This window comes from Heterodontus francisci, chromosome 28, assembly GCF_036365525.1.
Source record: "Heterodontus francisci isolate sHetFra1 chromosome 28, sHetFra1.hap1, whole genome shotgun sequence".
Classification (NCBI taxonomy): domain Eukaryota; kingdom Metazoa; phylum Chordata; class Chondrichthyes; order Heterodontiformes; family Heterodontidae; genus Heterodontus; species Heterodontus francisci.
The window spans coordinates 25,287,888-25,301,318 of record NC_090398.1 but is presented as its reverse complement, the minus strand read 5'-3'; the positions used below and the strand labels follow the sequence as shown (position 1 = coordinate 25,301,318).

Sequence of the window (13,431 nt, the reverse complement as noted above, 5' to 3'; positions counted from 1 at the left end):
GAACATTCTCAGCCATTCAACAAGTTCATGGCTCATTTTCTCCACCTTGCTGCACTCTCCCAATTTCCTTCAAACACAACATTCTAGCGATTTTTGTCTTGAATATGATCAACGATTGGGATTCTTCAGCTCCCTGGAGTGGACAATTTCAACGACTCATGAAGCATTAAAGTAAACATTCCTCCTGATCTCAGCCCTAAATGTCTAATCCCTTGTTCTGAGATTGTCACTCCTTTTTGTAGATTCCCCAGCCAGAAGAATATTTTTCCTGCATTTATCCTGCCAAGCCACTTACGGATTGCATATGTGTCGATTCGTTCGCCTCTCATTGTTCGAGAATCCAAAAATATAGGTCCAGTCTACTCAATCTCTCCTCATGGGAGAATTTACTCATCCAAGGAACCACTCTTCTGAACCTTCTGCACACCCCCATGATGCCAAAATTTCACATGGTACTACAAGAATTACCTCACCAATGCCTGGTATAATTGTAGTAAGACAGCTTTACTCTTATACACAGTTCCCTTTGTCACAAAAGCGAAAAAAAAGATGCATTTCCTAAATGCATGTTCTACCTGTATGTTATCTTTTTGTGATTGAAGCTTAATGGCACCCATGTGTTTCTGAATGCAAACATCTGCCAATATGTCACCATTCAAACAAAAAGGTGTTTTAAAAAAAATATTTTTTCTGACCAAAGTGGATAAATTAACACTTTGGCACGTTGTATCTCACATGACATCCATTTGCCCATTCACCTAGCCTGCTCTAAGGGACGACAGTATTAGTGTGATCGAAGCTTATAGTTGGAATTTGCGAGGCTATCAAATCTAGGATCACCGGTGGTTTAAATGAAATACATAAAGTTATGATATTTGCAGATGCACAGGAAAATGACTGAATCAATACAGCATGCATTGTGAAGACTCAAATTTGTTTTTCCAGCTAAATTAAACTGTTAACAACTGCAAGCTTCTTTCATTATAGATGGACAGATTGACTGGCGAAAAACAATTTATGCTATGGAATGTTTAGCAAGAAACAAAAATCAGAAAAGTAGCACAATCGTCTGGACCCAATAACCAGGCATGCTTCAGAGATTTGTTTCGTGCTGATGAGAAGTGAGAATTTTGGAGAAGTTTCATGTGCATGAAGCATGGAGTCATGGAGTCTGGAAAAGCGAAGGTGACATGACTTACCTTCCGATGGTTGAGCGGAGAGCATTTCAGGCGCTTCCGGGTCTGAAAAAAAGTAAACAGTGACATCACTGGAACGCTGCAGGTGATTGGTTGATGAGTAACAGCTCTAAGTGCCTGGAAATTGTTCATAAATCAGGGGAATCCAAGTTAAGGGGAATCAAATAAAATGTAAGAACATGATATGTACGAGCTGCAGTATGCGATTGGCCCTTTGAACATTCTCAGCCATTCAGCAAGTTCATGGCTGATGCTCTCCACCTTGCTGCACTCTCCCTGTCTCCGTTAATTTCCTTCGAACACAAAATTCTGGCGACTTTTGTCTTGAATATGATGAACGATTGGGATTCCTCAGTTCTCTGGACAATTTCAACGACTCATCAACCATTAAATTCAATATTCCCCCTGATCTCAGTCCAAAACGTACCACCCCTTTTTCAGCGATTGTCACTCCGTTTTGCAGATTTCCCAGCCAGAAGAAATATTTTTCCTGCATTTATCCTGTCAAGCCCCTTACGAATTGTACGTGTTTCGTTCGCCTCTCATTGTTCTAGAATCCAAGAATATAGATCCAGTCTACTCAATCTCTCCTCATGGGAGAATTTACTCATCCAAGGAACCACTCTTCTGAACCTTCTGTGCACACCCATGATGCCAAAATTGCACATGGTACAACAAGAATTACCTGACCAATGCCTGGCATAATTGTAGTAAGACAGCTTTCCTCTTATATACAGTTCCCTTTGTCACAAAAACTAAAAAAACTATGTGTTTACTAATTGCTTGTTTTTCCTGAATGTTTTCTTTTTCATGATTGAAGTACAATGGCACCCATGTGTTTCTGAATACAAACATCTGCCAATCTAAAACCATTCAAAAAAATTATGTTTTCCCTCCAAAGTGGATAAATTAACACTTTGGGAATTTGTATCTCACATGAGGTGCATTTGCCCATTCACCTAACCTGCTCTAAGGGATGATAGTATTTGTGTAATCGAAGCTTATGGTTGTAATTTTCGAGGCTATCAAACCTAGGATCATCGGTGGTTTAAATGAAATACAGAAAGTTATAATATATGCAGATGCACAGGAAAATGACTGAATCAAACCAGCATGCATTGTGAAGACTCAAAGTTTTTTTTCAGCTAAATTAATCTGTTAACAACTGCAAACTGCTTTCATTATAGTTGGACAGATAGACTGGCGAAAACAAAATGTTACGAAATGTTTATCAAAGATCAAAAATCAGAAAAGTAGCACAATTGTCTGGAAACCAATAACCAGGCATGAATCAAAGATTTGTTTTGCGCTGATGAGAAGTGAGAATTTTGGAGAAGCTTCATGTGCATGAAGCATGGAGTCACTGTGTCTGGAAAAGCGAAGGTAACATGACTTACGTTCCAGGAGCGGAGCGGAGAGCGGATCAGGCGATTCAGCATCTGAAAAAAAGTAAACAGTGACATCACTGGAACGCTGCAGGTGATTGGTTGGTGAGTAACAGCTGTAAGTTCCCGGAAATAGCTTAAAAATCAGGGGAAACCAAGTTAAGAGGAATCAAATAAAATGTAACATGATAAATAGGAGCTGCAGTAGGCGATTTGACCCTTTGAACATTCTCAGCCATCCAACAAGTTCATGACAGATCCTCCCACCTTGCTGCACTCTCCGTGTCTCCATTAATTTCCTTCGATCCCAACATTCTAGCGACTTTTGTTTGAATATGATCCAACGATTGGATTTCCTCAGTTCTCTGGAGTGGACAATTTCAACGACTCATCACCATTAAAGTAAATATTCCTCCTGATCTCAGTCCAAAACGTACGACCCCTTGTTCTGGATTGTCACTCCTTTTTGTAGATTTCCCAGTCAGAAGATTTTTTCCCCCTGTATTTATCCTGTCAAGCCCCTTACGGATTGTATTATGTATCAATTCGTTCGCCACTCATTGTTCTAGAATCCAAGAATATAGGCCCAGTCTACTCAATTTCTCCTCATGGAAGAATTTACTCATCCTTTTGAGGGTGGCACAGTGGCGCAGTGGTTAGCACCACAGCCTCACAGCTCCAGCGACCCGGGTTCAATTCTGGGTACTGCCTGTGTGGAGTTTGCAAGTTCTCCCTGTGTCTGCGTGGGTTTCCTCCGGGTGCTCCAGTTTCCTCCCACATGCCAAAGACTTGCAGGTTGATAGGTAAATTGGTCATTAGCAATTGCCCCTAGTATAGGTAGATGGCAGGGAAATATAGGGACAGGTGGGGATGTGGTAGGAATATGGAATTAGTGTAGGATTAGTATAAATGGGTGGTTGATGGTCGGCACAGACTCGGTGGGCCGAAGGGCCTGTTTCAGTGCTGTATCTCTAAAACTAAAACTAAAAACTAAAACAAGGACCCACTCTTTTGAAATTTCTGTGCACTCCCATGATGCCACAAATGCACATGGTACCACAAGAATTACCTCACCAATGCCTGATATAATTGTAGTAAGACAGCTTTACTCTGATATACAGTTCCCTTGGTCACAAAAGCTAAAAAAATCGATGTATTTACTAATTGCCTGTTCTTCCTGAAAGTTATCTTTTTGTGGTTGAAGTACAATGGTGCTTCTGAATGCCAACACTAATTCCATATTCCTACCATATTCATGGCTGCGGTTGCAAGGTGACCAAGGATGGGAACTGAACATCCAAGTTTATTCAATATTTAGGAAGGACAAGCAAAAAGGGAATGGAGATGGAATAGCGTTGTTAGTAAAAGAGGAAATCAATACAATGGTGTGGAAGGATATTAGAAACACGAAGGGGCAGAACACGTTGGTGGGGGTTCTATATAGACCATCAAACAGCAGTGGTGATGTAGAGGATGGCATTAAATAGCACAGTAGAGGCGCATGCAATAAGGGGTCAACTGCAATTATGGGTGAGTTTAATCTACGTGTAGATTGGGCAAACCAAATTCGCAATAACACTGTAGAGGAGGAATTCCTGGAGTGCGTTCGTGATGGTTTTGGGACCAAAATGTTGAGGAACCAACTAGACAACTGGTCATCCTAGACTGTACATTGTGTAATGAGAAAAGATTAGTTTACAATCTTGTTGTGCGAGGTCCCTTGGGGATGAGCGACCATAACATGATAGAATTATTCAGTAAGATGAAGAGTGCGAGAGTTGATTCCGAGACAAGGGCCCTGAATCTAATTAAAGGAAACTATGAAGATATGAGGTTCGAGTTGGCTGTGATAGATTGGTGAACGCTACTTAAAGGATTGACAGTGGATAGGCAATGGCTAGCATTTCAAGAGCGCATGGATGAATTACAACAATTGTTCATTCCTGTCTGATGCAAAAAATAAACAGGAAGGGTGGCTCAATCGTGGCTTACAAAAGAAATTAGGGATAGTATTAGATGCAAGGAAGAGAAATATAAAATGGCCAGAGTAAGCAGCAAACCTGAGGATTGGGAGTAGTTTAGAATTCAGCAAAGGAGGACAAAGGGATTGATTAAAAGGGGAAAATAGAGTATGACAGTAAGCTTGCAGAGAATATAAAAACTGACTGTAAAAGCTTCTATAGCTATGTGAAGAAAAAAAAAGATAAGTGAAGAAAATGTGGGTCCCTTACAGTGAGAAATGGGGGAATTTATAATGGGGAAGAAAGAAATGGCAGACCAATTAAACATATATTTTGATTCTATCTTCACAAAGGAGGACACAAATTACCTCCCAGAAATGTTGGGGAACATAGGGTCCAGAGTGAAGGAGGAACTGCATGAAATCAATATTAGTGGGGAAATGATGTTCGGGAAGTTGATGTGGTCGAAGGCCGATAAATCCCCAGGTCCTGATAATCTACATCCTAGAGTACTTAAGAAAGTGGCTGTAGAAATAGTAATGCATTTCTGGCCTTTTTTTCAAAATTCTACGGACTCTGGGACAGTTCCAAAGGATTGGAGGGTAGCCAATATAACCCCACTATTTAAAGAAAAGGAGGTAGAGAGAAAACAGGGGATTATGGACCAGTTAGCCTGACATCAGTAGTGGATAAAATGCTAGAGTCCATTAGAAAAGATGTAATAGCAATGCACTTGGAAAACAATGACAGGACTGGACAAAGTCAACATTGGATTTACGAAAGGGAAATCATGCTTGACAAATCTACAGTAATTTTTTTGAAGATGTGACCAGTCGAATAGACAAGGGAGAACCACTGGATGTGGTGTATATGGACTTTCAGAAGGCTTTCGATAAGGTCCCACATTAGAGATTAGCGTGCAAAATTAAAGCACATGGGATTGGGAGTAAGGTACTGAGATGGATAGCGAACTGGTTGGCAGACAGGAAACAAAGAGGAGGAATAAATGGGTCGTTTTCTGAGTGGCAGGCAGCGACTAGTGGGGTACCGCAGGAATCAGTGCTAGGACCCCAGCTATTCACAATATATATTAATGATATAGAGGAGGGAATTAAATGTAATATAGCCAAGTTTGCAGACGATACAAAGCCGGGTGGGAGTTAGAGCTGCGAGGAGGATGCAGAGAAGCTCCAGTGTGATTTGGACAGGTTGAATGAGTGGGCAAAAACATGGCAGATGCAGTATAATGTGGGTAAATGTGAGGTTATCCACTTCGGTGGCAAAAACAGAAAGGCAGATTGTTATCTGAATAACGGTAGATTGGGAAAAGGGGAGGTGCAGGAGACCCGGGTGCCCTTGTTCACTAGTCGCTGAAAGTAAGCATGCAGGTGCAGAAGGCAGTTTAGAAGTCAAATGGCATGTTCGCCTTCATAGCGAGAGGATTCGAGTTCAGGAGCAAGCATGTCTTGCTGCAATTATACAAGGCCTTGGTGAAACCACATCTGGAGTATTGTGTGCATTTTTGGTCTCCCTATCTGAGGAAGGTTGTTCTTGCTATGGAGGAATTGCAGCGAAGGTTCAGCAGACTGATTCCTGACATATGAAGAGAGATTGGGTCAATTAGGCTTGTATTCGCTAGAGAGTGGAAGAATGAGAGTGGATCTCATAGAAACCTATAAAATTCTAACAGGACTGGAGAGACTAGATGCAGGAATGATGTTTCCAATGGCGGAGGAGTCCAGGAACAGGGGTCACAATCTCAGGGTAAGGGGTAAGCCATTTAGGATTGAGATGAGGAGAGATTTCTTCACCCAGAGAGTGGTGAACCTGTGGAATTGTCTGCCACGGAAAGCAGTTGAGGTTACATCAGTAAGTATATTCATGAAAGAGTTAGGTGTAGTTCTTAGGGCTAAAGGGATATGGGGGGAAAGTGGGAACAGGTTACAGATTTTGGGTGATCAGCCATGATCGTACTGAATGGCGGAGTAGGGTCGAAGGGCCGAATGACCTACTCCTGCTCCTACTTTTCTATGTTTCTTAACATGTTTGGAAAAAAAATACTAATTCAGGTGGACTAAATGGTCGAACGAGTTTTGAAAAGCTGCGAGAGAGCTGCGCAAACTGACGTTGATCAATTATGTCAGAGTATGCCTGCATTTGAAATGCAGAGTAACTAGGAATTCTCCAAGCAACAGTTCGCAAACGTCAGCAATTTAAGGGACTTGGATTGATTAATTGTCCTGTGATTTAATTTGTGTATGCGTGTGACCAGGGAAGGAAGCGACTGTTAGATTAACTAAGAAACGTCTTGAAAGCATCTGTGGCAATCAGAGTGGTGATGAAATTATTGAAGGAAATTGAAACATATCCTCATCGTCAAGGCAGTCTCTAATATTGCAGTATGAACAAAGAGTTATATACCTCATTCGACAATTTTAGCTTAGGGTCGATTTGTTCGGTCATCTTGTCAGAGTGGCCTGTCCACCTTCGAAAGAAAGGTATTATCTCGTTGCAATGAGTGATTCGGTGTTTAATTCGGGTAGCTTGGTCAGCTACTGAAGAGAACAACTAACAGAGAGATAGCAGCAGTGATCGTGTATGTCTGATTCCTTGGAACTTATTGGTGAATAAAGGTGTATTGTGTTGATAATTAGAATTCATACCTAACCAAGAAAAGTCGTTAGTGTTCAACCTGAATATTAAGTTTTGTCTCCTTATTTCTCGGAATTCTAGTGATCAAACCGTACAGTAACCATCGAGATAAAATGCTATGGTTTACACTGTCTATTCCCTTCTGGAGCCTTTCCCGTCCTCCTCACCAGTAACTTGCCCACCTGAAGTTTTTATGGTCAGCAAACTTGGATATCTTAAACATAATCCTCTCGTCTAAGTCATTAATATAGATTATACACAGTTGACGCTCTTGCACTGATTCTTGTGGTGCTCTAGTTCCTGCCTGCCAGTCCAAAGATGTCTCATTTATTCCGACTACCTGTTTATTGTCCACGAACCAATCCTCAATCCATACTATTACCTCCAAGCTCCTTGGTTCCTGCATATTTCTGGAATAGTTTGTGTATCTTCTAGTGTAAGAACAAATACAAAGTATTTGTTAATGCTTCTTCTATTTCCTTATTCCCACAATAATTTCACTTGTCTCTGCCTCCAATAGTCGCACGTTTACTTCCACGCATCTATTCCTATTTGCGCACCTATAAAACGTCTACAATCTTTTTTTATAAATGTTTTTTGCTCGTTTATTCTCATACTACCTTTGCGTTTTCCTCATCAATTTCTTAATGTTCCGCTGCTGAATTTTAAAATCCTCGCAATCCTCGGGCTTACTATTCTTTTGTTGGCACTATTATAACCTGAAGCCTGGCTCCGATATAAAATTAAAACCCGACCCGAGCCCGACTGGACAGCAGCCAATCCGAACCCGATCTGGGCCCGAGCCCTTTAATTTCTTTTCATGACCGAACCGACCCGGAATATATCATTGAAACAGAAAAAAAGGTTGTAAATTAAAAAGAAAACAATACCATCAGCTAATAGGAACGGCAATTAGTAGTGCAATTGGGGAATCCACATCAGTAGTACTGTGTCAGAGAGTTCCCAAACTCTGCCAGGGTGCCTAAATGTTCTTACACTGGAAGATACAAAAACTATTCCAGATATATGCAGGAACCAAGGAGCTTGGAGGTAATAGTAGTCAAAATAAGTCAACAAGTGTGAGGATGAGCCATCCCCCTTACTCTTACATTCGCAGACAGTTCAGGAACACAGACATGGTGCTTTCAGAGAGCATAACCAACTTTTGTCTGTTTTAGATCCTCTGCTACTTACTTCTTTGTCTACAATATTGAGGAAGGAGGTACTTGTAGCATTTGTTGCAGTCAGGTCTCTATACAATTTGAGTTGACATAGAGGGAAATTTCCAGCTGACAAACGTATGGAAATTATGCTGGAAGACTCGCTAGCCCATCAAGACTGTCCCACACCAAGATAGCTTTACCATCATGGCTAAACACTTCTTCCCTCTCACTAAATCACATCTAAATCTACTAGGAGTAGCAAAAAATGTAAAAACCCTGGGCCAATGTGGGGAAAAAACTCAGTACATTTCCTCTTCAATGCCCTGCTGCCCTGGCAGTGGAAAACCTGTCCAGGAGATTACATGGACCACCTGTTACCGATAAAGAAACTTACCTTCTATATGACGTAATCTTTCTCACACTCAGGAAGTTATCGAGCTCCCTCTTGAAGCCGCTGAGAAAGTCAACACCCACCATACCAGCTGACCATATATTCCGGAGGCGCTACAGTCTCTGGGTACAGAACCACCTACCATTCCGTCTGTCTGTCTATCTATCTATCTATTAAGTTTATAGATGGTTTTCTCTGCTACTGTGAAACAATCAGTTGGAAAGTAATGGGGAAAAGGCTTGCTTTTGAAAATCAATCAACATTGCTTCTCCAGCCATTATAGCTTGTTGGAAATTATCTACGTTGGATGGCAAAATATTGCATTAATAATGCTACACTGTTTGATGTCTTGAAATGGTGTTGGCATGAATCGAAGTTTCTAGAGATAACCAACTCTCTATTCACTCCCATGGAACAGAACACCACCCTTTTGGGACCAGAGGAATACTTAATTCAAGGAACGAAAGCTATTTGGTTGACTAATATGGACTGTAATGGCAGTTCTATATGCCCAGGTGTTTTAATTCCTTACTGTGGAAGATTAACAATTTATACTTGGATGGCCCGTGGTGAGTATTCAACCACACCCCCGACCCCATATATACGAAAAACAGTGTGCACAATGCCATATTGGTTCTATGCATTTTAATTTTTAATGTTTGCATTTGAAAAACTGAAATCTCAAAACTAAGATAATTTGAGTATAAGTTAGACTTCACTAATTCAGTCATGGGAAGTAAGTACGTTGGATCCTGTGTTGTGGCTTAACATAATTGCTGGTAGATTTTGTCTACAAGATCCATTGATGTGGTCAATGGCACTCGTTTTCAATCATAATAAGGCAGCTTTCCAGATGTACATCACACAACAGCTACAACATGACTTTCTACATAAATAATCCCATCATGGAATTCAGTGGTAGACTTTTTTTTGTTCTCTTTCCATAACCGAGTGGATCTAATTCTTGAAAATATTTGTTTTTTTAAAAATTCTGACAATTCATCAACATGCTTAGAACTAGGATGGTCTGGGCAGGGCACTACAGCTATTTTTTCAAGTCTGTACTTCTTTCTTTTGGGCCTCCTTATCTCGAGAGACAATGGATACGCGCCTGGAGGTGGTCAGTGGTTTGTGAAGCAGCGCCTGGAGTGGCTATAAAGGGCAATTCTAGAGCGACAGGCTCTTCCACAGGTGCTGCAGAGAAATTTGTTTGTCGGGGCTGTTGCACAGTTGGCTCTCCCCTTGCGCCTCTGTCTTTTTTCCTGCCAACTACTAAGTCTCTTCGACTCGCCACATTTTAGCCCTGTCTTTATGGCTGCCCGCCAGCTCTGGTGAACGCTGGCAACTGACTCCCACGACTTGTGATCAATGTCACAGGATTTCATGTCGCGTTTGCAGACGTCTTTAAAGCGGCGACATGGACGGCCGGTGGGTCTGATACCAGTGGCGAGCTCACTGTACAATGTGTCTTTGGGGATCCTGGCATCTTCCATGCGGCTCACATGGCCAAGCCATCTCAAGCGCCGCTGACTCAGTAGTGTGTACAAGCTGGGGATGTTGGCCGCCTCGAGGACTTCTGTGTTGGAGATACGGTCCTGCCACCTGATGCCAAGTATTCTCCGGAGGCAGCGAAGATGAAATGAATTGAGATGTCGCTCTTGGCTGACATACGTTGTCCAGGCCTCGCTGCCAGAGAGCAAGGTACTGAGGACACAGGCCTGATACACTCGGACTTTTGTGTTCCGTGTCAGTGCGCCATTTTCCCACACTCTCTTGGCCAGTCTGGACATAGCAGTGGAAGCCTTACCCATGCGCTTGTTGATTTCTGCATCTAGAGACAGGTTACTGGTGATAGTTGAGCCTAGGTAGGTGAACTCTTGAACCACTTCCAGAGCATGGTCGCCAATATTGATGGAGGAAGCATTTCTGACGTCCTGCCCCATGATGTTCATTTTCTTGAGGCTGATGGTTAGGCCAAATTCATTGCAGGCAGCCGCAAACCTGTCGATGAGACTCTGCAGGCACTCTTCAGTGTGAGATGTTAAAGCAGCATCGTCAGCAAAGAGGAGTTCCCTGATGAGGACTTTCCGCACTTTGGACTTCGCTCTAAGACGGGCAAGGTTGAACAACCTGCCCCCTGATCTTGTGTGGAGGAAAATTCCTTCTTCAGAGGACTTGAACGCATGTGAAAGCAGCAGGGAGAAGAAAATCCCAAAAAGTGTGGGTGCGAGAACACAGCCCTGTTTCACGCCATTCAGGATAGGAAAGGGCTCTGTTGAGGAGCCACCACGTTGAATTGTGCCTTTCATATTGTCATGGAATGAGGTGATGATACTTAGTAGCTTTGGTGGGCATCCGATCTTTTCTAGTAGTCTGAAGAGACCACGTCTTTTTGCAGCGGCGACAGGGAGAGCGAGGTGGCAGCTGGGTAAGTGAGTTTACAACTTATATAAACTTACCTTGTTGTTTTGGCGGTTTCTTTTTGCAGCTGCGAGAGGGAGAGCGAGGTGGCAGCTGGGTAAGTGAGTCCTATATATTTGGGCAGCGGCTGAACCCGAGACACTACACCTGTAGTGTCTCCCACCCGCCCTCCTCCTCGAACCAAAAAAAAAGGACTCGGTGGTGTGCAGATAAGGTAAGGCTTTTTCTATTTTTTTTTCCTGTGATTGGTGAAAACTTTTCGTTCCTTTTTCGTTTATCTAAGTTAAGACTAACTTAAGCTTAAGATTGAAAATGGCAGGAGATCTCAGACCCGTGACATGCTCCTCTTGCTCAATGTGGGAGCTCAGGGACACGGCTGATGTCCCTGACTCCTTCACGTGCTGGAAGTGTGTCCAGCTGCAGCTCTTGTTAGACCGCATGACGGCTCTGGAGCTGCGGATGGACTCACTTTGGAGCATCCGCGATGCTGAGGAGGTCGTGGATAGCACGTTTAGCGAATTGGTCACACCGCAGATAAAGATTGCTGAGGGTGAAAGGGAATGGGTGACCAAAAGGCAGAGAAAGAGCAGGAAGGCAGCGCAGGTGTCCCCTGCGGTCATCTCCCTCCAAAACAGGTATACCGTTTTGGATACTGTTGAGGGAGATGGCTCACCAGGGGAAGGCAGCAGTAGCCAGGTTCATGGCACCGTGGCTGGCTCTGCTGTTCGGAAGGGCGGGAAAAAGAGTGGAAGGGCTATAGTTATCGGGGATTCGATTGTAAGGGGAGTAGATAGGCGGTTCTGTGGTCGAAAACGAGACTCCCGAATGGTATGTTGCCTCCCAGGTGCACGGATCAGGGATGTCTCAGATCGGCTGCAGGACATTCTGAAAGGGGAGGGTGAACAGACAGTTGTCGTTGTGCACATAGGTACCAATGATATAGGTAAAAAAACGGGATGAGGTCCTACAACAGAATTTAGGGAGTTAGGAGCCAAGTTAAAAAGTAGGACCTCAGAGGTAATAATCTCAGGATTGCTACCAGTGCCACGTGATAGTCAGAGTAGAAATGAAAGAATAGTCAGGATAAATGCGTGGCTTGAGAGATGGTGCAGGAGGAAGGGGTTCAGATTTTTGGGACATTGGGACCGGTTCTGGGGGAGGTGGGACTATTACAAATTGGACGGCCTACACCTGGGCCGCACTGGAACCAATGTCCTTGGGGGTGCTTTTGCTAACGCTGTTGGGGAGGGTTTAAACTAATGTGGCAGGGGGATGGGAACCAAATGAGGAGGTCAGTGGACAGTAAGGAGGTAGTAACTAAAGCCTGTAAGGAACTAGATAATGAAGTCAGCGTGACTAAGGAAAAGAGTAGACAGGGAGCAGATGATGAACGCAAAGGAACTGGTGGTCTGAGGTGCATTTGTTTTAATGCAAGAAGTGTAGTAGGTAAGGCAGATGAACTTAGGGCCTGGATTAGTACCTGGGAGTATGATGTTATTGCTAGTACTGAGACTTGGTTGAGGGAAGGGCATGATTGGCAACTAAATATTCCAGGATATTGATGCTTCCGGCGGGATAGAGAGGGAGGTAAAAGGGGTGGAGGAGTTGCAGTACTGGTCAAAGAGGATATCACAGCTGTGCTGAAGGAAGGCACTATGGAGGATTCGAGCAGTGAGGCAATATGGGCAGAACTCAGAAATAGGAAGGGTGCGGTAACAATGTTGGGGCTGTACTACAGGCCTCCCAACAGCGAGCGTGAGATAGAGGTACAAATATGTAAACAGATTATGGAAAGATGTAGGAGCAACAGGGTGGTGGTGATAGGAGATTTTAATTTTCCCAACATTGACTGGGATTCACTTAGTGTTAGAGGTCCAGATGGAGCAGAATTTGTAAGGAGCATCCAGGAGGGTTTTCTAGAGCAGTATGTAAATAGTCCAACTCGGGAAGGGGCCATACTGGACCTGGTGTTGGAGAATGAGCCCGGCCAGGTGGTTGAAGTTTCAGTCGGGGACGACTTTGGGAATAGGGATCACAATTCCATAAGTTTTAGAATACTCATGGACAAAGACGAGAGTGGTCCCGAAGGAAGAGTGCTAAATTGGGGGAAGGCCAACTATACCAAAATTCGGCAGGAGTTGGGGAATGTAGATTGGGAGCAGCTGTTTGAAGGTAAATCCACATTTGATATGTGGGAGGCTTTTAAAGAGAGGTTGATTAGCGTGCAGGAGAGACATGTTCCTGTGAAAATGAGGGATAGAA

General features: G+C 43.2%; 1 protein-coding gene across 11 annotated transcripts in view; it reads right to left on the bottom strand.

Annotated features, from left to right (window-relative positions):
* Positions 1-13,431, bottom strand: part of LOC137385144 (NACHT, LRR and PYD domains-containing protein 3-like) — a 99,275-nt gene that overhangs the window by 11,497 nt on the left and 74,347 nt on the right. For 10 of the 11 annotated variants that reach the window (XM_068060048.1, XM_068060045.1, XM_068060047.1 and 7 more), the window contains 2 exons: positions 2,594-2,635; positions 1,200-1,241 (listed from right to left, as the gene is read on the bottom strand). The exons of the other annotated variant lie outside the window; for it this stretch is intronic. In XM_068060048.1, the coding sequence (XP_067916149.1) occupies positions 1,200-1,241; positions 2,594-2,635 (84 nt within the window). The remainder of the gene's footprint in view (positions 1-1,199; positions 1,242-2,593; positions 2,636-13,431) is intronic. 11 annotated transcript variants of the gene reach the window in all.